Raw genomic sequence first — 27,500 nt, forward strand, 5'->3', positions numbered from 1 at the left:
TGACAAAGAGGAGACCACACATGGCTTTAAGTTGATCAATAATAGTTTATTTAATCAAACCTAAAGTAAAGTAAGTTAAAGTGATGCATGTAAATCACTAATCAGCGATGTGTGATGTGTGTGGATGAGTGGAGAATGTGGTGTATGTGCAAAAGCAAAGCTCACCCAAAAACCTAAACAAACAGTATGTCAAAGGAGAGAGAGAGTTCAAGTGGTTGACTCCTAGAGTTGATATAGCTGAGGAGCTCAGCCAGCATGGGTGTTCGCCATTACACTGATCCCCTCCTGGGTGCCTGGCATCAGGAGGGGCCAGAGGGCTGGCACACCCCCCTCCATAGGAACGGGGTTCACCACGTGACCTGAAACACGACGAATGTTTCATGGGTGGAACCATAAGTTACATAAACAAACTATAACCCCCGAAAAACATGCTTGGGATACATTGTATACTCAGGTATGCCAATCATCCCTACCGACCAACTCTTCTCCCTACCGACCAACTCTTCTCCCTACCGACCAACTCTTCTCCCTACCGACCAACTCTTCTCCCGACCGACCAACTCTTCTCCCTACCGACCAACTCTTCTCCCTACCGACCAACTCTTCTCCCTACCGACCAACTCTTCTCCCCACCGACCAACTCTTCTCCCTACCGACCAACTCTTCTCCCCACCGACCAACTCTTCTCCCTACCGACCAACTCTTCTTCCTACCGACCAACTCTTCTCCCTACCGACCAACTCTTCTCCATACCGACCAACTTCAAAAATCCAACTGCCCAGGTGCTTTCAGGACCTCCGCAGCAGATTTAGCAGGCCTTGTACTAAAACCCTTTCTTTGATTTGAGCAAGGGGCACTCATTCTTCCAATGACCCCATCGCTGACAATAATTAGAAGATGTAATAGGTTTGTTGTTCCCAAATGTGCGTTGCTCTCACTTTGAAGAACCCCGACTGGAAGTGAGAGCAACGCACGGAGACCTCTTGAGAATAGTTTGCATACTCTGAATGTTTTCATTTTTTGATTTATCAAGCCACTCGCATGCAAGAATGAGTATACATCTGAGTGTAGGCTACAAACGCGATTAACTATTTACAAGTGAGGTACCGCCAACATATTTTTTATTTTGCTGACCACTTGTTTTATATCCCGACAAAAGCCTTGTAAGGAAAGTTCTTCTGTTACTTTCTCGTAGATCGCACCATTAAATGCGACTACTCACCTTCTCCCCCATGATGGTCAGCAGCTCGCGGATTTTACCATCTCTCCAGTTAGAACTGCTATTTTGATGTTGCTGCGTTGTCTCTGTTGAAGTGACAACGCAGTAACACCTCTACCCAAGTCCCGCCTCTGGAACCGCAAAGCCGTCTAATCGAATTGAAATGAAAATGAAACCTCAAATATTTGTTGGATCCGAGAGGGTAAATTGGGGTGCGAAAAACCCTAATATGTTCTTAATGCATCAAAAGAATTTGTCTGTGCTGTACACTAAAATTATCATTATGTGTGTGTGTTTCTGTGTGTGTGTATCTCTGTGTGTGTGTGTGTGTGTGTGTGTGTGTGTGTGTGTGTGTGTGTGTGTGTGTGTGTGTGTGTGTGTGTGTGTGTGTGTGTGTGTGTGTGTGTGTGTGTGTGTGTGTGCGAGTGTGTGTGCGTGTGTGTGTGTGTGTGTGTGTGTGGTTGTGATTGCGCGCGTGTCTGTTTCTGTGTGTGTTCCAGATACGTCGTCGAAGGCCTACTCCAGCAACTCTCTTCAGAGTAGCAGACCAGGGATCTCCTGATGAGGATCAATCCACTCACCAGGTAGACAAGATGGGGTTTCACACCTTTTCATGACGCACCAGGTTAAGATGATGTCATTGAAGTCCTTTCCTAATGCATTCAAAGATTATAATGGCTGTCCAAGCCTCGTGATTATATTAGAATCCTATTTCCTTGACTGTGGCTTTAGTTCCTCTTCTCTCTGCTTCGTCCTTCCCGTTGCATAGTGGGTCGTAGGTGAGAATGGAGTGCTCAAGCCAAAACGTGTCAATCCAAACGTGTACCAGCCGCCATCACTTAGAGGTAGGTGATGTCCACAGTGACAACAGCACGCTGTAGTCATTGGTGTGCAGGTTTGGGTGTGGTGCTGGTGTTAATTATCCCTGTGTTGGTTCCCTTGTGATTCTCCTCACCATCGCCTGAAAGTAGAAGTTATCATCTGGCACCTTTGTTGCTTGTGAACTCAGAAATCAGTGGGGGAAGTGGGGGAAGGTGCATGTGTGGGACATACGGTGTAGAATACATGACGGTGCTACTTATTATTTTATCTGCTAATTTGTGGTTTAATTCTGTATAAGGAATCACTTCATGCGCAGGCTGTTCAGCAGATAGCATGGACTACAGTTTATCTGTTTGTGTGTTAGAACGAGAGAGATCTAAAGGGAGAGAGAGAGTTTGAGCGAAATGGAGAGAGTGAGAGAGAGAGAGAGAGAGAGAGAGAGAGAGAGAGAGAGAGAGAGAGAGAGAGAGAGTGGGGGATAGAGAGAGAGAGAGAGAGAGAGAGAGAGAGAGAGAGAGAGAGAGAGAGAGAGAGGATAGAGAGAGAGAGAGCTCGGTAGAGAGGGAGCTACAGACACAGGAAGAGAGATTAGAGTGACAGCTGTGAGGCACTGTCAGTCTATGCAATTCTGGATCATCCAGGATTAAAGTGTGCCGTGTATGCAGCAGTGTAAGACACAAACACACACACACACACACACACACACACACACACACACACACACACACACACACACACACACACACACACACACACACACACACACACACACATGCACACACGCATACACACCCTTACACATACACAAACTAACACATAAACACACACACATGCACACAAGCACACACGTAGATAAGACACACATGTTTGAAATAGAAACACACACATGCACTTTCACTTCAATACACCAAATCCCTTCTACAAATGCTGCTTCCAACGAAACATATATGTTAGAGAACGGATCATTTGACCATAAATGAAAAGCATGAAGTCAGTCTGTCAGCATAGACTCATCAAGGCTGATATCCCTAGGTGTGCGAAGCCTACAGCTTGATATTTTAATGAGGCCAAAATACTTGGATATGAGAGAGAGACAGGGCAAGGGGGAGGCAGAGTGTGAAAGTGTGGGGGGGAGAGAGTGAGCGAGAAACAGGGAGACAAAGATATAGAGAGGGAGACTAATAATTAAATGAGACAAGGTGACCTAGAGAACATAGAGAGAGTAGACGTTATTTCACCAAAGAGTCAAACAGCCACAGCATACTTGGTTCAACTTGATAAGCTCGCAACATTTAGGCTAGGATTTAGGAATTAGGCTTTTGGGTTTAGGGTATGGGTTTAGGGTTTAGGGTTTAGGGTTTAGGGTTTAGGGTTTAGGGTTTAGGGTTCAAGCCAATATATAGCTAAGTTAATACTACATGTCAGAAAACTCAACCTTAACATTAAGAATACAATAAACGGGATAGTTAGGGTAATAGTTACCACAAATAATAGAAGATGGAAGACCGCCCGGATGTATGTATGCACTACAACACCTTGAGGTAAATTTACAGCAAAATCACATTTTGAGAGTCACAATGATTAATCGGGCGTCACAGAGCCAACAATTCAATATTTAACCTAGAAACCAACCTAGAATTACTGTTATATTACAGTATTTATATGATACAGTAATAATACTGCAAATAGACAGTACCTTACTGGCAAAACTGCTACCAGTACTTTACTGTTATTTTGCAGTGAAAGGTTTTACAGTGTGTCTACCGAGCATGCCTCTGAACCCATGTGCGACCTTTTAGAAGCGGACCGATCCAACCCGTCTCCCTCTCTCCCCTCCGTGTCCCGTCCTTGTGTTTGTCTCTGTGCCGTGTTTGCTGTGTTTGCCCTGTGTTTGTGTGTGTGTGTGTGTGTCTGTGTGTGGTGTATATACAGCTGTGCAGAAGATGGCTGAAGCCCAAATGCAGCACTTAGGGATCTACCCTCCAATGGAGGACCCTTACGAAGGGGAAGAGTATGACGACTACAGGGGGAGAGAGGAAGGAGGGGCATCCTCTCTCAAGAAGGCTACTGGTGAGGCAGAAGCTCTGGGGCAAAGGAAATCCCAGGAAAATACAAAAAACTGAAACACATGAACTGCGTGATGTCCCGGCAGGGAGGCTGTGTACACTGGCAACACACATAAATACGTCGGGAGGGTGGTGTAGGAATCAGGGCCTGACTCATGGCAAATACAGGCAGCACCAATTGATACAGTGTTCCGTGATATCCAAAGAGGCAGTGTAGTGGTTTCAACAAGGACACACTCAACATTAAGAGTCATAAAAAAGGAGCAGTATGAAATGTATCTATTCTAGCGCATTTTTGATGATGCCTCAAACTGCTTGACCTCTGTAGACGACGTAAAACCTGTTGCTAAAAAAGTTATTATAATGCATAGTGCAATCAACATAATGATAAACTAATAATGAATATATATATATGTATATATATATAAATAATGAAATGCAGCATCTATTCTTGTAAATTGTTTCAAAATTCTTTACCGCCATAGACTTCATGCGTAGAACCTGTTGCTATAAAAAAATAATCATTCTGACAAATACTTGAAGATGTAGATGTACATGTTTGATCCAAAACCGCTCAGGTGAAGCACCCACCATGTGTCAGTGAGGCTGTCGCTGGCTAGCCCTGAATCTACCGGTGAGAATATTTGTGACGAACAACTGAAAAAGGTCTTTCTGTTGAGACCAACAGCCTTTCTGTTCTGCCCTCATGATACTCATTATCCAAGAGACTGCAGAGAATATATATCAAAAAATATTATTATAGCTTTGAAACCGAAATTATATGAAGGGGGAAATCCTGATCCTATAGTGCGCCAGTCCAAAAGTTTTAAAGAAACAGATATAAGGAGCAGGTTCCAAAGGAGCCCATACGAGGGCCGTGGTTGAACGTCGCCAAACCACGCTTGTGCTAGGGTCCACAGCCGAGAAAACTGGTTTTATCCGGGAGTAGTAGGCATAATTTATTTAACAGAGAATCGCCCCGTTTGAACAACTGTACATTTAAATGAGAAATAACACAGAAATGTTCACCAGAGCTCTGTGAGAACCAAACTGAGCTGTTTGCAACTGAGAAAAAGCGATTTGGGAGTTAACCTCCCCATTCAATTATACTGGAATTTTACACTAAATTATTCTAAGTTGTGATAAAGGTCTTCATATAAGTAACCTCTGGTCCTGTCCTATCAGGTCATCAAGTGAAGTTCGCCAGCGACCAATCAGGGTTTCTAGAGTGACGGCCATCAGCAGGCAGATCCAAGCAGAGGAAGATGAAGAGGAAGAAGAGAAAGAAGAGACAGGGGAAGAAGGAGCCGCAGTCGGTAACAGTGAAGAAACATTGTGGATGGAGAAGAACAACGGGGGGCTGTAACTGAAGTGATTAAATAAGTCGACCAATGAGAGCAAGTGGTTGGGAGAATGTTTTATGAGGGAAACTATACTCTAAAGTCAAACAGTAGGGGAGAGATAATAAAAAATATGCTGTCATGTGCATGCCTTGATGTGGAGTGGAGTGTGTGCACAATGGAGACTCGGTGGAAGGACAAATAAGAGTATAATAAGAGTAAAATGGCTGAACAGCCATTCATATATATAGAGACAGACACAGGAGAGAGAGAGAGAGAGAGAGAGAGAGAGAGAGAGAGAGAGAGAGAGAGAGAGAGAGAGAGAGAGAGAGAGAGAGAGAGAGAGAGAGAGAGAAGAGAGAGAGAGGAGAGAGCAAGAGAGGGAGGCTAAAGCAGAATGGGATCTTTGTGTGTGTGTATGCAGAGTTGCACTTAATGCAAAGGTGAAGAATGATCCTTCGACACTGACACTATGCAGAGAAGACGACAGACCTCCCCCCCCCCCCCCCGCCCCACCACACCACACCACACCCCACTCTATCCCTCACCACCTCACCATCACCCTGGCTACCATTTGCCCTTGTCTCTGAAGCAGTTGATAAAGGTCCATTTGACCAAACTTTTTACTGGAACACAAGTTCTCTCTTTCATGTTTCCAGTCCCATGTCCTCACTTTTTTTGATTAGTGTTCTCAATGTGCCCTTTATAGGAAGTTAACCCACCGAGGATAAGTGGAGACATGCAATGATGTTGAAAACGGCATCTTACAGTCTTGGAAATGTTGGTTTGGTGTGTCTTCCTCTGTGTGTTGGGTGCTGTCCTAGATCAACTGATTTGCATAATGACGTTCCGTTAGATAGGTCTACTTCACGTGTAGTGGGCCCTTGAATGGAAGCTGTGCATATTTTGCCATCTAGTGGTGAAAAATTGGTTTTACAGCTTTCTCGGCCACTACTGTGGTGGGAATGGGTTATAATGAATTGGGTTTAGTTGAGATATGTCACTAAGCTATAATATTTGTATTTGTTGAAAATGTATGTTCACGAGTGTCCTATATCCAATATCCTTTCAATTTATTCTTGCATTATTTGAATAGCATCTCAAAAATCAGAACTGGCTACCTCTTTTTTCAAGATTCCCCCATTTGACTCCTCATCCTGACTTACGAGACGGTTTTGGCAAAAGTGATGCATTGTTAACAAATTCAAACGTCTCTTACCAATATAAGTAATACTAATGAGTGATAATGAGTAAATTTTTTGAGGCTGTATGTAAGCCATCTATTGTATTGTAAGAGCATATTTTTCTAATGTAACTCACTGTTTCTATAGAATTTGTAGCCATTGTTCAGTGTGACCTACCAATATCCTGCTCATATTAGCAAGCCCTTTTTTGCTGTACAACTGGCATTAGAGCAAAAAAGAACCAGCAGAAAGTACGTTATCTCCATTATATAAGTTATTATTCAATCTCGGTCTCCCTCAGCTGTACATAATGTTGATTGTTGAATGTAGAAGTTGCCCAGACAGCTGTGTTTTCTTTTTTGTTGCTTGCAAAAATGTAGCCTAAGACAAAAATAATGACATTTTGTAATCTCTGTTATTACCGGTTACTTTAGCTTGAGATTGTAGTTCATGTGGACATCCGACAGGTGTACTTTCCTTGGCTCTGGCGCGGCAAAGCTCAAACTTTACCTCTCACTTTTAATTCTCTCTCCATTTCCTTCTCTTATGGTATGAAGACAAGCATGTCAAGGCAAGATTTATTTCTGTTTATTTGTCTTTATTTTAACCTTTTTTCTGTTTCCTTTCCTCCTTGTTATTTCATTGTTTTAACACAATTATAAATAAACAATGTCCTTGTTCCTCTTGAAATTTGCATTTAATTACTCATGTAGGCCTTTTTCTATTTGACTTTGTGTGAGTCTGAGGTTTACTGCTGATTTTCATTCAACATCGACATTTTCTCAAAAATAAACAATAAAATATGATGGTTTTATCAACATACCTTACCAGAGGTGGAAATAAATAAATTAGATTTACTCAAGTAAAAGTATTGAGTTGATTCTTTTGGTATTATGTTTTCTTTCAGAAGTTATTAAAAACTGTACTTTTACTTTCATTAAGTAAGTTTTGGTTGAAGTTTTGTATTTAGTTACATATTAAACCACACAGGTGACTGAGTTAAAACTTGCAGGCATGTTAAGAACGACAAGATTCATGCTGCATGAGAATTTCTGAGTTCACCGTTCACCTATAACAAGCATACCTTTCAGCCGTGCAGTCGGACTAGGGTGTAGCCGGTAGGCTGAACGAATAATGGCCTACTGTCTGATTATGTCAAGCTTCCCCCCCCCCCCCCCCCTTGCAGTTGAAAACTTATATTGATGAGGCATTAAATATGACCAGTACAAAGTAACTAGTAACTAGTAGGCTACTTTGAGTAGGTTTTGAAAAGAGTACTTTGTAGTCGTACTTGAGTGAATTTTACAATACTTGTACTTTGAATTTAGTAAAATGTCAGTGATGTAACTCTACTTTTACTTGAGTAGATTTTTTCAGTACTTTTTCCATCTCTGTATCTTTCATAAGGACTGAATGGGGATACATCGATTATTTTTTCCCAAATTGACTTGTGATCAAAAGACACGAAACTATATCTCATGAGACATTAACTCAAATGTATTTATTCAAAATGTATATTTCAACAGATATCTTTAACCAGTGATTAGCCAATTTACAGCAGGGTGTATTTAAATAAGACCAGCTCAAACTTTAAGATGTACATGTATATACATTTAAGATATGCATTTTGGACGACATATCTTTATATAGCCGATAACAACATTTATCGTTAACAAGAAGAAGTAGAAAGGAGCACAGAAACTGAACAAAAACTGAACAAGAAGTGACATCAGAACCCGCCCATTTTTGGGTCGACCAATATATAGGCCGGAAGTGATTCTACTTCAAAAATGTTTCACGGAAGAGGCGAGGAGTGATGTTGACGTTACGCTAAATAAAGTGAGTTCCAAATGTATAATATATCTGCTTTATAGTAATAGTTTTATGAAGACTGTTTTCGGATGACATGTCATTTGTAGCATGTAAATGTTAATGTGGAGAAAAATGCCAACGGTTTGTATACTGTAAAACTGTATAACTGAGTTAGTCAGCTATCTAAGCTAGCTTTAGTTAGCCTGGTGGTCTTATAATTGGAAGAATATTGTCATGGGGTTATATTTTCGTTTGAATGTTGTAACGTTACCTTAGTTTAACTGTGTTTGATATAGCAATTAGGGATTTCAATAAGTATTTACTGTCAAGAGCTGTAACGGATTGTGAACATTTTAGTTGAATGATATTCTCGTGTTTTGGTTTATAGCAGAGGAATGTGTGCCAAGCAGTCAATGTTATTTCCTGACAAATCTAGTTCCCCATGGGCAATTCCAAAATATCTTTCATAACATGCAAGACACAACATGGACACAACATTATCTACGTTTTTTCATAAATATATAGGATAGATAGTTTGTATGCATATAGGCAGATAGATATATGCCCGTATATCTATACACATACTGTATGTAGATATGCCTGCAAGTTCCAACAATCTCAATTAAAATTCCCAATTATTGTCTGAACTTTGCGTAAAAAATGAGTCAATAGTTTCGTAGTTGTTACTTCCCAAATGTTCATGTTTCTGTTTCTATTATCCCTTTTTTCTATCGAATGATCTGAAAACCATCAGCTACGGATCTATCTGAACATGACCCATTGTACCCCGTCTCAGCGCAGTTATGCCAGGGGTAGACTACGGGGAGCTGGGGGGAAGCCTCCCTGCCATTGCCTCCCTGAACGCGTCCTACTCTACAACTATGTCCCTGCCCTCGCCATACATGTTGGTACCCCCCGGGGAGCGAAAGGTCATCTCTGATGTGCGGCGGACATTCTGTCTCTTCGTTACCTTCGACCTCCTCTTCATCTCCCTCCTGTGGATCATTGAGCTCAATGTGAGTGTGCTTCCACTTGTGCACACGTTGGTCGGTGTGAAACTTTTCGCTGATGGGTTTGTTCAAGCAAAGCTAATTTGAAAATGTTTTGCAATGTCCATACTGTGTTGTTAAGGTTTTTTTTATGCAGCCGTGTTTCAAATGATGGCAAGATTTGTGATGGATTTCTTGCATGGACCTAGGGCTGGGCGATATATCGATATCATTCTGCTTGAAGATATCGAGATTTGACTTTTGGTCCATATCGCCCAGCCCTACATGGACCGTGGCAGGATAGGGTAGTGCTATTCCGGGGGCTTGACTCCCAGTTGAAGGGGTCCAGATCTAACTGTAGGCATCCCAGCAAGGGTCCTAACCCCTTCTTGCTTCTTAATAACAGGTATCTAAAAGTCAAAGTATCTGCTTAATGGTTAATGTTTGACTTGTCTGTTTGTTTTGAATCGTTGAACCTACAGATGTCCAACACAATATGGGACAACCTGAAGAACGAGGTCCTCCGCTACAGCTTCTACTCTTCCTTTTTTGACATCTTTGTAAGTTCAGCACCACAACACACGCCCGAGTTGGCTCCGGCTCCCGTTGGGCGTATTCCCTCGGTAGTGGTTTGCCGCCACCAGCTGTGGGTCGGCTAGGAAGGGTTTGGGGAGCGAAGCCGTCTGTCAGCTCCGGCCTCTGGCGTTACATCGCCGAGCCGCCTCCTTGGGCTGTGGATGCAGGGAGTGCAGTACAGGCTTGTTTTTTAAGCCAAAACACTTTTTTTAATCATAGGCCTAAGGCAAGTTTATTTCTATAACACAGGTTAAACACAAAGCCATAATTCTTCAGACAGGTAGAAATTAAATGTAAAATCATCATTAAATGAGAAATGGGAAATGAAAAATAGATATAGAAAATATATGATGGTAATAGAATGTGTTATGTCTTAATTTAATGTGAAGCTTGATGAGAACATCTGTAAAAAGGACATTTTCTAAAAGCTTTTGGATGCAAGGATATTCTATAAGTTTTTGGGAGAGTGTACCATTTGGGTATACCTGAACATTTAAAAAGATGTTAGAACAAGAGGACAATTTTAATTTCTTCAAATGTAATTATGCACTATTATGAAATAAAAACCCTGAGAAAGATTCTTGTTCCGTTTTCTTTGCCACAGCTCCTCGCTCTGTTTCGCTTCCTGTCTCTGCTGCTGGGTTATGCAGCGCTGCGACTTAGGCACTGGTGGGTGATTGCGGTAAGGTGTGTGTGTGTGTGTGTGTGTGTGTGTGTGTGTGTGTGTGTCACCTCGGACCACAGAGGTGTGTGTGTAATTTGACTTTGAGCAAGGACTCCTCTTGAACCATTTGGGTAACGAGTGCTTCTAAATGTTTATTCAGCCGTCCAACCAATCCTTTCATAATTTGGTTGAATTGCTCTATCCACAACAGATCACCACTCTAGTTACCAGTGTCTTCCTTGTCATCAAGGTTATCTTGTCCAACGTGAGTAACCCATGCCCTACTCGCACCCTGATGCAAAATGTATTTTCCCCATGTGCCTATTTCTATCTAGTGCAACACTAACTTCCTCTTTTGCCTATCTTCCTTTCTGCAAGCAAAGCAGAACTGATTTACTGTTTGCTTTGTGACCACTTCTAGTTGTTCACGCATAATATTCCAGAATAACAAAATACTGTTTTTAAACATTAGATTTAATATAGAGCTTCACAAGGTACTCGGATACTATCACAAGTACATAAAATACTCAAAAGTCACATTTAAACATTTCAAAAGCATACCAATTAAAGTGTAATTCCGAAGAAAATTTAACCCAGGGTCTTTTTTGGCATGAAGCCCCATAAAATAAACCCTCCAGACTCCTTAGATAATCGAGTATAGGGAATGCCTGGAGCAATGTAACAGCCCAAATGGCTCCCATGTTATTGGCTTGGGGCAGTGTGAACGCTTCCAAATCGTCATTTTGTAACCACTAATATTGCTTAAAATAGCACCAAACCTCTGTAGTAGCATGACTAGGGTCCCTACACATAAAACAAAGCATCAACAACGTAGTTAGCGTACCGGGAGTTTATTAAAAAAATACTGTTTTCCAAGTCGATTACCGGCTACCGTCAATAATAATAGAGGCACCAAAACACTCAAACAGCCGAGTATGAAGAGGGGAGATTGTTAAGTCAAATTTGTTGGCTCTATTATATTATTTAGGGTAGCCGCCGGTAATCGACTTGTGTTAAGGCACCTACCGGTAAGGCACAGACTTAGAAAACTGTCTTTTTTAATAAACTCACGGTAAGCTAACTAAGTTGTTGATGCTTTGTTTTATGTGTAGGGACCCTAGTCATGCGACTGCAGAGGTTTGGGGCTATTTTGAGCAATATTAGTGGTTACAATTTTTCAATTTAAAATGTACAGACTGCCCCTAGCCAATAACATGGAAGCCATTTGGGTTGGTACATTGCTCCGGGCATTCGCGACAAGCTCTACACTCGATTATCAACGAAAAAAAGTGTCTGGAGGGCTTATTTTATCGGTCGTCATGCCAAAAAAGACCCTGGGTTCAATATTTGCCGGATTTACACTTTAAGTAATGGAATGAAGGTAGGAGAGGTGTGGGAGAGTTGGCCTTTTCAATGGACATTATGACAAGAAGTTTCTCTTACTTCTCTCCACACAGCTCTTTTCCGAGAATGCGTTTGGCTATGTGCTACCCATCACCTCCTTTGTGGTGGCCTGGCTGGAGACCTGGTTCCTGGACTTCAAGGTGCTCACGCAGGAGGCAGATGATGAGAGGGGTGAGTGGAAGATGCTCTTCAGTGTTTCTTTGTAGGTGTGGGTGGGTGGCACTATGCTGGTGTGCACGTTGCTGATGTGCACGGGTGCAGAAAGAACTGATTCCAGAACTGATACATTGGTGTTACAACAAAATACATTCAGTGCGTTTACATGAGACTCGAGAAAACAAATGATTGGGTTAGTCCGACTATGATTGGGTTTCCCAAGAAGATGGAGGAAGCCGGTGTGGTACCAATGTAGTTACCCCCTGTAAGAACAGTATCCCCGGCCGTGGTAGCGTGCACACACCCAGTGCAGGCGTGCTCCAACTTGGGTGAACGGGATGTAATCGAAGTGCGCAGGCATCCAGTGCAGGCACGCTTCACCCCGTTGACCCAAGGCTGAATTAAAAGTACATGTTTATCTAAATGTTGGTCATGAACGAGGTTGTAACATAACCAAGCGCAAGTTAAAGCTTTTTTAGTCCGACGTGTTTCGATCTTCATTCATAAATTGCGAACTGAGAGCTGTCTACTGAAAACATCTTTCCCGAATGCCGCCTGAATTTGTTGTTGCTGATGGCTCTATTACCACTAGTTGAAATGGGTACAGCACCACCTTTCCTACCAGGGTATGCGGTTTCGGAGTATCTCCGTAAAGACGGAGTCAAGCGAAACCGGGTAGATCTGTAGAAACGCTGTAGTACACATTCCAGGCCCATAAGAGGCGCTGCTTCTTCTACAGAAATCCAGAAGAAAAATAAATAAGAAGAGGCGAGCATGCGCATAAAGGGTGACTCCGCGGGCTTAACAGTCATTGTCTAGGAGGTCGAGGGGTGGGGCGATGACGTCATGGTTTACGGTTTCAGTCGGTTTCAGGCGTCCACACGAATCCAAAACGAAACCGGGTAGATTTGAAACCACCTGAGGGTGGTTTCAGAAGTTTACGGTTTCGGTCAGCGGATTCACCGGCTTCGTGTGGACGGAAGAACGAACCGTACAAGACCTTTGCGGTTGCGCCATGAAATCGGCTTTGTGTGGACGGGGCCTTAATCACATTGCTGTACTACACCCTTAGTAGTAGTAGTAGTTTGCCGTGACTATATTTCATTAAGCAGTCAGTTTGTACACAGGACGTCTATCAGACCTTTTAATTAGGCAAAAAGGGTTCAGCCGTCTCTTGCAACACCATCTGCATATCAGGGGACACAGAGTAGTGTCCCGACCCCAAGGGTGGGAACCACCGATATATCAACAAGAAATAACATGCTAGGCCACAACATTATTTTGCTGTAAAAAGAAATTGCACTGGCACTAGCATGCCGGACAACAATGCTCTAAACGATGGAACTCGCAAACATATCTGGTTATTGAGTAAAAATGTTGTATTTTCCAGCCTACCTGGCTGTCGTGCACGCTGCGTGCGAGCGTGCACCGATGATGTACCCACCTCCCACGTCGGATGGACAGTTCTACTCCCCGCCAGAATCCCTGGCAGGTAACGTTGTGTTAATGAGTCTTGCTATTATTTGTAGACCTCATCTCTTCATGTTTTCCAGAGCTGATGTCATAAAAGGTACATCAGTCACTGTGTTTCTTGTATGTTTTCCGGCGATCTTTCTTTGAAACGTACCCACTGTGTATCCCAGGGTCGGAAGAGGATCTGGATGAGGAGGGTCTAGGCCGCCGAGCAGTCACAGCCGAGGTGTGTGTGTGTGTGTGTGTGTGTGTGTGTGTGTGTGTGTGTGTGTGTGTGTGTGTGTGTGTGTGTGTGTGTGTGTGTGTGTGTGTGTGTGTGTGTGTGTGTGTGTGTGTGTGTGTGTGTTCAAACTGCTCCGTTACATGTGCCTTCCTCCTGATGCTGACGTGTTGTTGTGTCACTCCCACCCCAGGAGAAGGAGTATGTTAGGCAGGGCCGCGAGGCCATGTCTGTGGTGGAGCAGATCCTAGCCCAGGAGGAAAACTGGAAGTTTGAGAAAAACAACGTGAGTTCAGGCTGGGACCTTTGCTCACATTTTTTATCTGGGAGATAAGATTGCCATCTTGGCATTTGTATACTGGAGTAACAATGTTCTTCACTGTAACCTATTCTGACACCTCCTCCACTGAATAAATTCCTCATCGGTTTCATTGAAGGTTTTTGGATTAACAAAGGTGTCTGATTAATTACGATATCTGATGTATTTCTTTTCGTTCAGGAAATGGGAGATTCCGTCTACACTCTGGAAATTCCCTACCATGGCAAAACCTTCATTCTGAAGGTACAATGGCTTCTTTGATCATTTGCCACAAACACCAGAGATTACTTTTATATGATAAAGCTGAAAAACTGGTTCATCCTCCATTCGGCCGTTTGAGAACAAAGCTAAGCTTGTTGACCAAATCCATTGGGAACCATTAGCTCTGCCTGGTTCTATAACCCCTTTACAAATTAAAAAAAAATTCTAACAATATATGAGCATCTAAAGGTAAATGTATTTAACTATGAACAATGTATTAATAAGAAATCCAAAAACGTAGCGGGTTTCTAGCATCGTTAGAATATCAAGGCGGAACCTTAGTACAGCTTCTTTCTTGTTTGCCAACAAGTGCTTTCTTACAACAAAACTGGACCGATTCCGAAGTGAGATTTGTGGCAGCTTGCATCCTTAAGTGTTGCATTACTGCCATCTGCTGGACTATGCCATGGCCCATCTATTCCAGCATTGCTATGCCCTGCGTGAAAGGACGCAAGATCGACGTTTTCCAGAACGTAACTGCATGAACTGTGAATAGTGAAAATAATTAGGAGTTCCTTAATGGTTATCGTTGTAATTTACAGGGAACTATGTGAAATAGGCTTAGGAGAGTAGATTGGTCAGACTTGTGTTCAGACTAGGGCTGCAACTAACGATTATTTTAATAATCGATTAATCGGTCGATTATTTTTTCAATGAATCGGATAAAAAAATAAACATTTGTAATTGCCGCATCTCTATTCAATAACTGAACATTACTTCAAATTCACAGTGCAGGCTAAAGTGCAAAAACACCAGGTTATTGCTCCAACGTCCCGGAACTATTAAAAGTAATATTAAATGATAAAAAAATTAATATACGTAAATGGGATAGCACAAAAAAAACATACAATGTATGATATACTTTTATAAATATACAGTATATAAGGAATGTCCATGGTAAACCGGTTAACGATATGATCTTAAGCGGTAAATACTAACGGTTAAAAATCAATTAAATCATCTTAATTTCTCTCAGATGACAGATCGTTTTCGCCAAAATCTCATTTCTTTTTTTTTTGTATTGCATTTGAACACATCAATCATATTACTGACAGACCTGAACACATCACATTTGACACTGTTTGCAACTTTTTTTTAAGCTAACTAGCTCTATATCCTGCCGATTTTAACATGGATTTAAAAACTGGAATACTATTTTTAACTGACGGGACTTTCTACACCGTCCGGTTGAGTGAATACTACCGACTGTTGATGCACGCGACTGTTGGTGCCGACTCCGAGCCCGTCTGCACAACGTCTGCAGCAGCAGCAGCTGACAGAGTTTTCGGTTGGACTAGGCGGACACTGAGTTGAAGGAGTTTTTTGTAACCCAAAGACAGTCATGGTACAACACTTTATATAGGCCTACAGTCCAGTGTTAAGATATGACCAAAATGCAAGCTGTGGTCGATCACACTAAAGCTCGCTGTGGGCGTGCATGAACCATTAACCAACCTGTTGGCGGCTGGCTGTAAACAGTGCCGCGCCTACGAGTGGCGTATTTATCGCGCGACACAACGAATCGATGACCAAATTCATTGCCAACGCTTTTAGTAATCGATTTTTTTATCAATTTTTCTCGATTCGTTGTTGCAGCCCTAGTTCAGACTTGTGTTTACTGAACCGTCTAGTCAAATTTACTTTCATACCGGCACCCATACCATTCCAATAGTGTTTATTTTCCTTCCATCCTTTGCTGCAGGCTTTCATGCAGTGTACTCCTGAGCTTGTGTACCAGGAAGTTATCCTGCAGCCAGAGAAGATGGTCCAGTGGAACAAAACTGTGTCCGGTTGCCAGGTGACGACACTCAAACCTTTTAGCTCATTAGACCTTATTCACCTCACATTGACCCAACCAAATGCATTGTAAGTGCCACCCAGGTGCCTTCAACTATCAGAATTCAGAAGTTGTAACGGTGGATCGAAAGGGGCCATGTTCTATATTGAGTTCTGAATTCTTGACCTTTTCATTGAAAAAGACCTCACAGGATCTGCAGTTCTTTTAAACTACATTCTTCTAGTCTTTGGTGGAAAGGGCTTCAGAGATTCTGGTGTTTGACGGAACAGACCTCCGAGGTTCCTAATTGTGGTGTGAGATGGAGAGCAGAGCAGGTCTGTTGCGTGCGTCCAGCGGGCTGAGCGTGCTCTTCCCTTCCTCTCCAGATCCTTCAGAGGGTGGACGACAACACGGTGGTGTCCTACGACGTGGCCTCTGGGGCGGCGGGGGGGGTGGTCTCAGCCAGGTGTGCAGAGACGCATCCGCCTCCATGCTCGCGTTGGAGAAGATCAAATTCGAATCCATTTGGGCTGTCGATTAGTCGATCCACATCGTCACGTTTTTACCATCTATGAATTGTTTGACAAATGCCAAACACTTGCTGCTTCACTTTGATGTTCAATTCAAATATTTGGTTCATGGATCATTATGAAAGGCATAATGAGTATAGTTTTTTTGTTGCTTCCTGTCAGATAAAGCAAGCCTAATTAAGACATTACTTTGGAATAAATCGTTTAATTGATTGACCATCGAAATATTCATAACTTGGAGCCCTATTGTCCATCCATCATTGAAAAATGTATTGGACGGTTCTCCTGTAAAGACCCAAAGAGCCAAGTGCAATGAGATGAGGGGATATATGGAGAATGTAGTTAATCTGATTAGGATGGTAATGGCAGTAATGAGTCTTGTCTAACAGTTAAAGCTTGAAGCCATTGATTGATCATTATTTTTGTCCCTCAGGGACTTTGTCAACGTGCGACGCGTGGAGCGCAAGGGTGAATGCTACGTCTCGGCGGGCATCGCGACGGAGCACCACGCCAAACCTCCGCACAGCCGCTACGTCAGGTGCGTCCTCCCAGCATGTAGAGGTAATGTGTCATCACTGTATGGTTGGGTTCCATGCGACCCAACCGTCTTCATCTCTCTGGTTCCACAGGGGAGAGAACGGTCCTGGAGGATTCGTGGTCCTCAAGTCCCACAGCAACCCGTCCGTGTGTACCTTCATCTGGGTCCTAAACACTGACCTCAAGGTGAGAACCAGGGGTAACAAAGTATCCTTGAACTTTGTTGAATAAAGGCTCCCCGTTTGGAAGGGATGGGAACCTGCAGGGACCTCACGATAGGATATTATGGAAAGTATTTCAGAAAATATTTATAATTGCGTTTCTGTTAATGTTATCGAGCAATGCGATTGTTAAAAATAACAAACTACATATATTGTTGGGGTTACATATCCATCTGTTTCCACAATTGTTATTTAAATTCACATCGCTGAGCAAAACAGAAATTGACTATTGGGGATTAGTCAATGTTGCTCTATTGCCCAATGTTAATGCCATGCTCTACCAGTTCAACACAATGCAGTCAAGTTTTAGATAATGACAGAATTGGGCTTTATTTTGGTAATATTCAACAGATAAGATGTACTTTATAAACCCCAGATGGAAAACTATGGAGGAAACGGTTGAATAAACTTGACACCAGCCGTTTAGATTTGAGCACCTTTAGTCAAGTAAGACACTGGTTCGTCACCAGTACTGTTTTATACATTCCCGCGACTGTAGATTGACGTTGGCGGCTCCCTTCATATGCAAGGGTGTTTTCTCCTTTCACTAATCTCTTTTGTCCGCCCAGGGCCGTCTGCCACGCTACCTCATCCACCAAAGTCTGGCTGCCACCATGTTTGACTTCATGACCCACCTGCGCCAGCGAATCACAGACCTGCGTTCCTCTCGCCGTTAGGAAGGATGGGGCGACGAGCCTCCATTTAAAAAAAGCTATGTTGTGGGTGGTGTTGTCCCACGATGAGCGCTGATGACTCCCTAATGGGTAGCGCTGCATCAAATGGGGAACTGACATTGTTCACCCAGATGGCCTGAAGATGGTGGATGTGTGTAATGTCTACAGGCATTTGCACTGTATCTCGGTCGTTGGCTAACCGATTTGGCTGTTTAAAGAAGATTCTCTCTTCTTCCACTCAACTCTTTTTGTTGTTGAACATGGTTACGTGCATATTTTTATGTAGGCCGATGTACTTCACTTATCTTTAAGAAAAATCATTTTTTGTATCATTGTGCAGTGACATTGTTTGGTCAGGATTATGTTTTTTGAGCCTATCAGGATTTGAGTTGGAGTGAGGTCATTTTTTGTATCTTGCCTCAAAAAGAGCCAATGTCCCTTCACAACATGACTGAGACATTGCTGCAAACTCTCATGTCTGGTCTGGCTATGTTGAGCAGTAAAGACCATGTCTCACCACTAGAGGGAGATGCCACCAATCAAATGCATTGAGTTTCAATGGTCAGCGGCTTTGATCTCACCATTGTAGTCTCACTGATATAGGGCAATATACAAATGTATAGGCTCTGTAAGGAAGACGCATTTAAATACAAATCATCGCCACCAGCAAGCAGGTAATCGGTAATAGATTCCCTCTATTTCTGTGAATTGTATCGCTTGCGCCATCGTTTGAGCGGAATGATGACTCACTGATGGGTTGGACAAATTAGTAACTGTGCAAAATATAAGTGTAGATTGTCGACTGCAGATATTTAAATTAATCTTGTTTACTAAGGGAATCCGATCAGCCTTTTCTTAATCCATGTACATAAAACCTAAAACTCTGCACCTCGTTGTAATGAAGCTCCTGGGTAACCAGTTGGCCGTCTCATGTGCAGACACTGCGCATTGGTGTAAGGCTAAACTCTGTTTACTCCCTGGCAGATGGGGACATGGAACGATTTGACTGGGGGAGTAAGCAAGAGGGGCTGAGCTTGTGCCTTTCATTCGCCATAAAACTAGACAAAGCATGACAATTGTCTCTGGCCACATGCCACACATGTGGCCCCTATTGGGGGGCCACACCATGAGGTCATCCGACCGTCATGACACCTCAAACTGACTTACTTTGGTTTTTGTTGCCGTCACCTCCCCATCCTGCCTGTACCTTCTGTCTGCCTGTGATCCTCAAGTACAGCGGTTGGTGACCCCAAAGATACTCTGTTCACTTGTCAACAATGAATGAGTAAAGAAATAAGCACTCTAATTGACCGTGGATAGTACGATGATGTGGGGGTCTTAGTTACACAAACATGTCTGCCTTTACTTGTCCTTTTTACTTGTTTTTGTTTCATTCTGACATCGGTTATATTTGGAGACTCATGCTTTATAACCCCACCGCTGCACTTTGGTTGCTTTTACTGTCCTACCTATTATTGATGTTTAAATGCTTTTAACAAACTTAAATCCGAATTACTGTTTAAATCATGACTAGAATACTGATACTGACAAACGCAACTGTTTATTTTGTAAGAAAAATTCCCAAAACTTTAAGCAGAAATGAAACTCTAATAAAGTGTATACACTGAATACACAAGTCGTTCATTATTTACAACTTCACACTTAATTCTTCAACTTAAAAGAGGTGGATGTTCATGGCTATCTAGATCGGTTGTGTGTGTTACATATACCTTTATGTATGTGGATTTCAGTATACAATTTATATGGGATCATAACCTCAAGGCATCTTCCCAGGATCACATGCGGTTGGTGCTAGCGAGTTGATAAGGATGGGTGACTATACTCATTGTGAAATCCATCCCGGGGGTAGTTAATGTCACAAACGGGTGCTGGGTGGGGATCTGCAGGTCCCCTGGGGACAAAACATTGCAGCTCCTGATGGGTCCACGAAGAAAAGGAGCTCACATGATCTTGCTATGACTTGTCTTCTCAGGCTGTGTGTGTGTGTGTGTGTGTGTGTGTTATGCTTGGATGGGTTGATGCGCTCCTCTTCTTTGTCCTCCACAGTAGGCAGATGAGTCGCAGCGCACCGTTAGGAATGAGCTATCCAGAAGGGAAGGGAAAACTCCTCGCCACTCTTTTTTCGCCTGAACTGGAACGAACTGTGAATAAAAAAACATTTTGACTGTTTGACAGCTGGGAGAGTTCTAAATTTGCAACGGTAGGCCTGCTGTATATGACAAATGTTACTTTGGAGTAAGATGGTCTGAAACATGTTGGGACTTGGTGTGACTTTGAAAAACAAATGGTTTCACCTTCAAACTTCAACTTTTATTTTTCAGCCGCTTTGTTCATCACTTCATGACTCTAACGAGGCCTGGGTCGACAGAGGACTCGTTCAGCTCCTCTCCTCCTACGCATGGGACACCCGCTTAACATTTTCTGTTAGTCCCCGGTTTGATTTTCAGTGCCCCCCCCCCCCCTCACCTTCAGGTAATCCTTCTGGATCATTGTCCCTTCAGCAAGTCTGTACCTGCTGGTTCCGCTTACTGCCCGGTCTCCATAGCAATGGGATCTACATTCAGCCAGTTCTGCATGCGCTGTTGCTGCTGCTGCTGTGCTGCGGAAGAAGACGACAACGACGAGAAGCAGGCTTTACTTCCGTAAGAGGGTCCCACACACACACACACACACACACACCTACCTAATTCCTTATGGTCTTTCTCCATCACACACAAATAATCACAGTACAAATTTATATCGATGTGTAATATGCTTTAATCCATTGAAGTCAAGAGTAGAGCATATGTTTTTAATAGTTTAGCAGGAATTTGGATTTGAGTAAATTGGGCATTTGAGGCATTTAGCAAAGTGTGTGTGTGTGGGGGTGTATCCCTCCTCACAGTCCAGACCCCCTGGAGTACTTTGACCGTGAGGTCCAGAAGCGGCGGGACCAGGAGACCAACCTGTGGAGTGAGCCGGGGGACCCCAGCCACTCTGAGAGGGACGACGACCGGGCCCTCTACGGCCTGCTCCAGGCTCGGGGCAAGACTCGCACGGGCTCCACGGTAGGGGAAAGTGAGGGGGGGGGGGAGTGTCATGTGATTGGACTTCTTTTTTACTTTTTTTTTTCTGCATGGTTCTACAAGCCTGTCAATTTGAATAGCTTTTGAGCCAAAAAAAAGTCAGGGGTAAGATAATACTAACAAATACAAAAGGGTCTTTCATTGGACCCATAATAATAGTACTAACGGATACAATAGGGCTTCAATGCTTTTTGTAGGACCCATGAATATAAAACAATTTAAAGGTTACATTAAAACAAATGTTTGAGACGGATGAGATATTCATACATGGATATGTGCCATTCTCCATTAGGTATTTATTTAGTCACTATAAATAGAATTATTCCCAATCCCTCATATATTTTCTTTGACTCTGAAGGTATGTCCATTTTTCCATAACCAAGACCAACAACCATGTAACCTGTTCTGGAGGGTTTGCACTGTACCACTGTCTTGTAACAGCGTTCTCACTGGCTGCAAGTAGCCTACACCGTTTGTCGGGCAACGACCTTCTCCAATCACGGCACCGTCGGTGGGTACATAAAGGGGGACGGAGAAGAATCTGAGAGTTTTTAGTCTGTCGCATGTCTATCTCCCGCAGAGGTTCCGGCGCCTGAGCGTAGACATCGAGGCATTGAGAGATACACGGCGAGAGGTCAGAGACAAGTGGAAGACCATCCTGGAGAACCTGGGTGAGCACTCAATCCACACGATCTCCTTAGAGATATGTGTCTAAAAGGGTGTACTGGAATCAAATACACCGATGCCCCTTTTCCTCCGGCGGGTACACTTCGGATCCAGCACGCCTCAGCCCAGTAGTGGCGGTGTGGTACATCCCAGCTCAGTTACGTCTCGCGTTTCCACTAGGGCTGAACGATTTGGGGAAATAACCTTATTGCGATTATTTTGACCAATGCTGCGATTGCGATTTAATGTGCGATTTTTATACTTTATTAAGTTCCTTATGTTGTGTATTCACTAAAAAATAAATAAATCATTCTTTAGTGTGACCAACACAACATTGGAAGCAGTCAACATAAAAACTGCTCAACACATTTAGGCCAGGCCGATGTGTTGAGATTCATTTAAATTATAAACTTCTTTATTTAACTATTGAATTGTAAAATAAGAATAAATGAATCGTATAGATTTCCAGTCAGTAACGGTAACGAATCACTTCTTTTTTTTTTTTCACAGCCTTTGCGATTAGCATACCGCGTTCTATTACATCGCGCTTTAGATTTGAATTCGATTAATCGTTCAGCCCTAGTTTCGACCGCCGACAGTACCCTTATGGTAGGGCGGGGATTAAGCCGTACGGCGATAGCCGCGGCAGCTACGTAAGCATTGTGATCCCATAGCAGCCCCACACAGTGTAGCGTGCTAATAAATCCAAGGAAAAAGAAGATCTCGCACAACGAACAAAGAGCATTGTAGGACGTCCAAGAATGACGGCAAACTTTTGCGTGACATTTTCTTTAATAAACTAAGCTTTCGCCGTTGTCTAGAAATGCCTAGTGGGAAGTGTGTCGGTTTTTTATTATCCCGTCGCACGATTCTTTGGATCAACAGATGGCGTGTGTAGCTCGAATTTGCCTTTACTGTGAGACGAGTACGGCTCAGTTTGGATCACGCCCACTTTTGGCGGTTGAAACGCGACCCGTGCCGCACCTTTTGCAGGCTGAACCGACCCGTATCCTCCGGTGGCAATGCGCCCCAAGTGTACCGCCGAGCTGCCCGATCTGACCACATCTCTTCCCACCCTACCTCCAGGTTTCATGGCGGAGGCGGATTCCTTGCTGACGGTGTCGGCCACCGCCTCCTCCGACCGCATGCGCAACGCAGCGGCCGCTCGCACCATGCTGCACACCTTGTCCTCCGAGACCTCCCTTTTCGAATCCCGAGAGCCTCCCCCCGAGAGATACCTCTTCATTCTGGTAAGGAAGGAACTGAGTGCAGCACCTAAACGGGAGGGGGATCGGGAACTAAAAGCAGGCAGAGCGACTCATTTGTATGATGAATGAGTAAAATGTATGATGGAAAAAGTTGGATTTGAGAACACATATGTTTACCTATAGATATGTCTGAATGGATGAGTCTCAGCGATGTGTGTCTAGGATTCAAGATGAAAAGGATTTGAAGAAGGTACAACAAAAAAAGATATAATACAGAAAGAAAAATGTTTAGTGCAAAGCAAGACTAGTCTTCTTCTGCTTTTGAAAACACAATACTTGTCCACTGTGTCCACACTCTCTTGCGCCGTTTCTTTGCCTCCACCCCCTCCCCCCCCCCTGCCAATCCAGGATCGTCTTATATATCTCGACGTAGCGGACGACTTCCTGGCAAAGGCCAGGCGCTTCTACCCTCCTCGGGATTCTGATGAGGAAGAGGAGGGCTCAGGGCTGTCCATTAACCTGCCCCTGTTGCTGGCCCGGATGGAGGCAGGCGTGCAGAGAGGAGCGGACGGTGTTGACGAGGACGATGAAGAAAGTGAAAGAGAATGTTAGAAACCTTGAAAAGGAGGAGGAGGAGGAGAAGGAGGAGATGGAGAAGAAAACTATGGTCTGTGTTGCTTGACTGGCTTTAGTTGCGTCTTTCTCTCTTCCTATTGGTGGTTCTCCACCACTGCTGTGTGGAGTTCAAAGTCTGAATCCCATCTTGTCCCATATTCTTCCGTTATTCAGAAATAAAATCCCATCGGTGATGAACAAAGTTGAGTTTCAGGTTTTTCTCTGGAGAGCAGTTTGTGTTTGTGTCTTTGTCCTGTGGTCCACAGAGTTAGAGGTTTTTCATTTGTTCCATTCTTTTACCCCGGGGCATATTATGTTCAAATATGAAAAGGTTCCATTTATAATTTGTCTTATGATTATCAGCACTCTGCACTCTTTAAACCACAAGATTTATTTTTCATTTACTATCATTCAGCAGGTCAAGGTCGAATCGAACAATTGCGAATTGAACATAACTCATAGCATATTTATTCACGTTATTATTCTGGTAAAAGTAGTAGCATACAGTAATAATTGTGAAAAGCGATTACTGTAGTCAAACGTTTTTTTTTTTTTGAGTTTAAGAAAAGAAAGGACAAGTTGAAGGATATGGAGAGGATGTGATGAATTCACCCCTTGTAAACTATGGCCGTAAGTGATTTTAGCCCATGAGGAGATAGTTAGAGTTTTGTATTGTTCGTATGTATTGGCTGTTTAGAATGATGTTTAAATAAAGTTTTCCATCTAAATCCGGACCACTGTGTTGCATGCAATTGTCAACTCTAGGTTCTTTCGCTCCTGGGTTTGAATTAAATAAGGATATCTTATAGCCTGTTCAGCATTTAAACCTCAGAAATGCCCGAAGACTTCACTTTTGATGTGCAGGAGTGATGAACAGAATTGTCATGCGACAAAACATTGAAGCCGGCTTTCAAAGGCGGGTGTTGTTGGACTTGTACTTGGAATTTTAGAAACGGCAGCACAGAGAATACCCTGCGAGAGAATACCCCTACAACTGCAATGAATATCATGCTTGTTGGGTTTGAGTTCATTGAGTTGTTGCACTTAATGTTGGGCCACTGTTTTTCAGTTTTGTGACATCATTGAATGATGATGTATGTGAGCCCTTCACACTAACCATTCATGTGGCTGTTGGAGCATGGCAAACATGAAATGAATGTTTGTTGGTTAAATTGACATACCGTGCATAGGTTATTATTCTGGAAGATTTTTTAGGTAGTGGCCATTCCCCAAATGCACCTAAATACAGGAATCCCTGCCCATCCCTGATCAGCCTAACATTTTTCAAACAGGTTCTTGTCATGCGGTAGATATTCTTAATGTTTTCACTTGCAGTGTGTGTGTGTGTGTGTGGGGGGGGGGGTCAGTTCTAGTGCTACCCCTTTGTACAGCTGATAACAGTTGACAATAAATACCACTCCTGCATGAACTGTGCGTAGCTGAATAGGGCAGCAGGCCTAAGGTACTGTATTTTGTTATATTTTATAACATCGGACATATTGGTGGTACAAATATTTTAGGTGGTACGCGGTATGAAAAGTTTGAGAACCACTGATCTAGATAACTGAGCACGTATTACATCACTCTTCCTAGTTGTCACATGAGGCAGAGAGATAGAAACCTTGTTGGGATGTTAGTCCGTGTGCCACGTTCACTAATGTGTAGCTGCTTTACCAAACCAAACCAGCCCGGATCTGACCATCCCTCTGCCTCGCTCCCGCTGTCCTCCCCGGGGTGGTGATAGGGGCTGACGCCTGAGAAGGATGGGCATGTTGTGGTGGTCAGCTGTTCCCTGTTTATGTAACCAGGGCAGATTGGTCAGGGCACATCATTTAACACCATCGCAAGCAGTAGCCTACTGGCACATAGCACACAGACAGCCAGGAACGCGCACACACACACACACACACACACACACACACAGATGCTAACGAGTACAGACACACACACACATGCGCACCAGCAAGCATAGACACAAAACAAAGAGATAGTCATGTGTACACACACACACACACTAAGACAGACAGACCCACACACACAAGCACACACACACACAAACACACACATGCTAACGAGTAGACACACACACACACACACGCACACCAGCGCGCATAGACACAAAAACGCAAACAAGATACACACAAAAACATGTGTCCCCCACACACATACACACAAAACATATCCACACACACACATGCATACTAGCGAGCACACACACACACACACGCACACACAAACACTATTCTGTGAGAACAGAATAGACAAACACAGACCCAGTAACACAAAACGTGTTTGTATGAAAACTATCTCTCAATCCCCTGTCACAATGTCCCTCCCTCCTATCTCCCCCCATCCCCCCTCCTCTCTCTCCCCCCGCCTCACCCTCCCTGTCCCTCCCCTCTTTCCCTCCCTCCCTCCCACAACTATCCCTCCGACTCCCCCTCCATCTCCTTCCCCCACCGCACTCTTAACCTCTCTCCCCTCCCTCCTCCCCCTCTCTCCCCTCCCTCCTCCCTCTCTTTATCTCTCCCTCTCTCCCTCCCACCTTCTCCCCCCTCACTCTCCCCCTGCTCTCTCTCCCCTCCTGACAGCTCATTTGAATGTCACTCCGCAGCAGCTGCGGCAGCCGGGTTATGCAACACACGCCAGGCTCCTCGGGGGGGGGGGGAGGGGGGGGGGGTTAGTAACTTACCAGGATCCAGACCCTTCTTGATCACCTTCACACAAGTCTTCTAGCCCCCCCCCCCCGGTTACGTAGGAGGATGAACTGGGGACATGTAGGTGAGTCATCCACCCAGAACTGCTGAGAATGAGAGAGAGAGCGGTGTGCATGCGCGCACCGTGTCTTCATGGCTGGGTTTAACCTTGGCCAAATTGAATTGGCTGTATCAAATATGTTTGTAAAAGTTGAGGTATAATTGGATGTAACAGTTCTATCGTGTATGATCTGAAACTGTGCGGTGCATTTTTTATTTATCTTTTTTGCCATCTTTTCTTTTTTGCCATCTTTTGTATAAACAATTTAGGAAGATAAAAGGGGATTTTGGGGGGCTACCTGTCATAAAATGCATTACCGTGACGTTTTTCAACAACAAAAAGAAGAGAGTTTATGCTCCACAGAACCAAATCCTGGTTGAAAGGGAAATCATTAAGAGAAATGATCTCAGCTCCCGCGTATGTTAGTGACTTGCGACGTCTCGGGATGACATTTCCTGGTTGCCATAGTGGCACAACATGACTGAACGTTCAATATGAGCAACACATACACGCGTTCTCACATACACACATGCTCAGGCACACACACATAGATCCTCACACATCCCCCCCCCCCCCCCCCCCCACACACACACACACACGTACAAATACACACAAGCACAACCGGAGTGGTAGGGGTATTTTGTTCTGTATGCCAAAGGCTGAAATAGTTGAGGTGTGTGGGGATCAAATATTTCTGAAGTACATTATCTTTGTGAGTTCTTTGTGAGTCATCGGCTAATCATTGTTATTGTTAGCTACATTAGCCTCTTTAGCAATCCAACTCGAAAACAAACAACTAGTCTCTGTTACGAAGCGATTTCGATTCATAAGGTTCTGAATCGATTAATAACTATTCGATTCGATTCAATCCGCTCTTAAATAATGAAAATGGCCCAACTGTGTTACAAAATGCAAATGTACTTT

At 43.5% G+C, this 27,500-nt stretch overlaps 3 protein-coding genes across 5 annotated transcripts in view; all 3 read left to right on the forward strand.

Annotated features, from left to right (window-relative positions):
• Positions 1–7,321, forward strand: part of ppp1r1b (protein phosphatase 1, regulatory (inhibitor) subunit 1B) — a 20,402-nt gene extending 13,081 nt beyond the window's left edge. The window contains exons 2-6 of one of the 2 annotated variants that reach the window (XM_060040354.1): positions 1,720–1,803; positions 1,989–2,064; positions 3,974–4,111; positions 5,293–5,478; positions 6,157–7,321. In XM_060040354.1, the coding sequence (XP_059896337.1) occupies positions 1,720–1,803; positions 1,989–2,064; positions 3,974–4,111; positions 5,293–5,339 (345 nt within the window). In that variant the 3' untranslated portion in view covers positions 5,340–5,478; positions 6,157–7,321. The remainder of the gene's footprint in view (positions 1–1,719; positions 1,804–1,988; positions 2,065–3,973; positions 4,112–5,292; positions 5,479–6,156) is intronic. The other variant, XM_060040361.1, reaches the window with a different exon arrangement.
• Positions 7,322–8,367: 1,046 nt separating this feature from the next.
• Positions 8,368–19,873, forward strand: stard3 (StAR-related lipid transfer (START) domain containing 3). 2 transcript variants are annotated; one of them, XM_060040368.1, is made up of 15 exons: positions 8,368–8,470; positions 9,240–9,459; positions 9,915–9,992; positions 10,613–10,690; positions 10,884–10,937; positions 12,130–12,247; positions 13,623–13,724; positions 13,876–13,931; positions 14,119–14,211; positions 14,425–14,487; positions 16,208–16,303; positions 16,669–16,748; positions 17,246–17,350; positions 17,442–17,535; positions 18,140–19,873. In XM_060040368.1, the coding sequence occupies exons 2-15, from the start codon at positions 9,247–9,249 to the stop codon at positions 18,245–18,247; spliced, it is 1,338 nt and encodes a 445-aa protein (XP_059896351.1). In that variant the 5' UTR covers positions 8,368–8,470; positions 9,240–9,246; the 3' UTR covers positions 18,248–19,873. The 2 variants fall into 2 exon arrangements, with proteins under 2 accessions (XP_059896351.1, XP_059896357.1); XM_060040374.1 differs by having other exon boundaries at positions 8,385–8,470; positions 9,245–9,459.
• A 151-nt stretch (positions 19,874–20,024) lies between these two features.
• Positions 20,025–24,021, forward strand: mreg (melanoregulin). Its single transcript, XM_060040387.1, has 6 exons — positions 20,025–20,465; positions 20,587–20,907; positions 21,150–21,312; positions 21,911–22,001; positions 23,083–23,246; positions 23,613–24,021. The coding sequence occupies exons 2-6, from the start codon at positions 20,813–20,815 to the stop codon at positions 23,814–23,816; spliced, it is 717 nt and encodes a 238-aa protein (XP_059896370.1). The 5' UTR covers positions 20,025–20,465; positions 20,587–20,812; the 3' UTR covers positions 23,817–24,021.
• Positions 24,022–27,500: the final 3,479 nt, after the last annotated feature.

Source organism: Gadus macrocephalus, chromosome 2 (genome assembly GCF_031168955.1).
Source record: "Gadus macrocephalus chromosome 2, ASM3116895v1".
NCBI classification, from domain to species: domain Eukaryota; kingdom Metazoa; phylum Chordata; class Actinopteri; order Gadiformes; family Gadidae; genus Gadus; species Gadus macrocephalus.

Coding starts and splice junctions, on each gene's coding strand:
- mreg (XM_060040387.1), top strand. CDS start 20,813: ATGGGATCTACATTCAGCCAGTTCTGCATGCGCTGTTGCTGCTGCTGC. Junction 20,908..21,149: donor GAGAAGCAGGCTTTACTTCC/GTAAGAGGGTCC, acceptor CCCTCCTCACAG/TCCAGACCCCCTGGAGTACT. Junction 22,002..23,082: donor GACCATCCTGGAGAACCTGG/GTGAGCACTCAA, acceptor CCCTACCTCCAG/GTTTCATGGCGGAGGCGGAT.
- stard3 (XM_060040368.1), top strand. CDS start 9,247: ATGCCAGGGGTAGACTACGGGGAGCTGGGGGGAAGCCTCCCTGCCATT. Junction 16,749..17,245: donor GGGGGGGTGGTCTCAGCCAG/GTGTGCAGAGAC, acceptor TTTGTCCCTCAG/GGACTTTGTCAACGTGCGAC. Junction 17,351..17,441: donor CCGCACAGCCGCTACGTCAG/GTGCGTCCTCCC, acceptor CTGGTTCCACAG/GGGAGAGAACGGTCCTGGAG.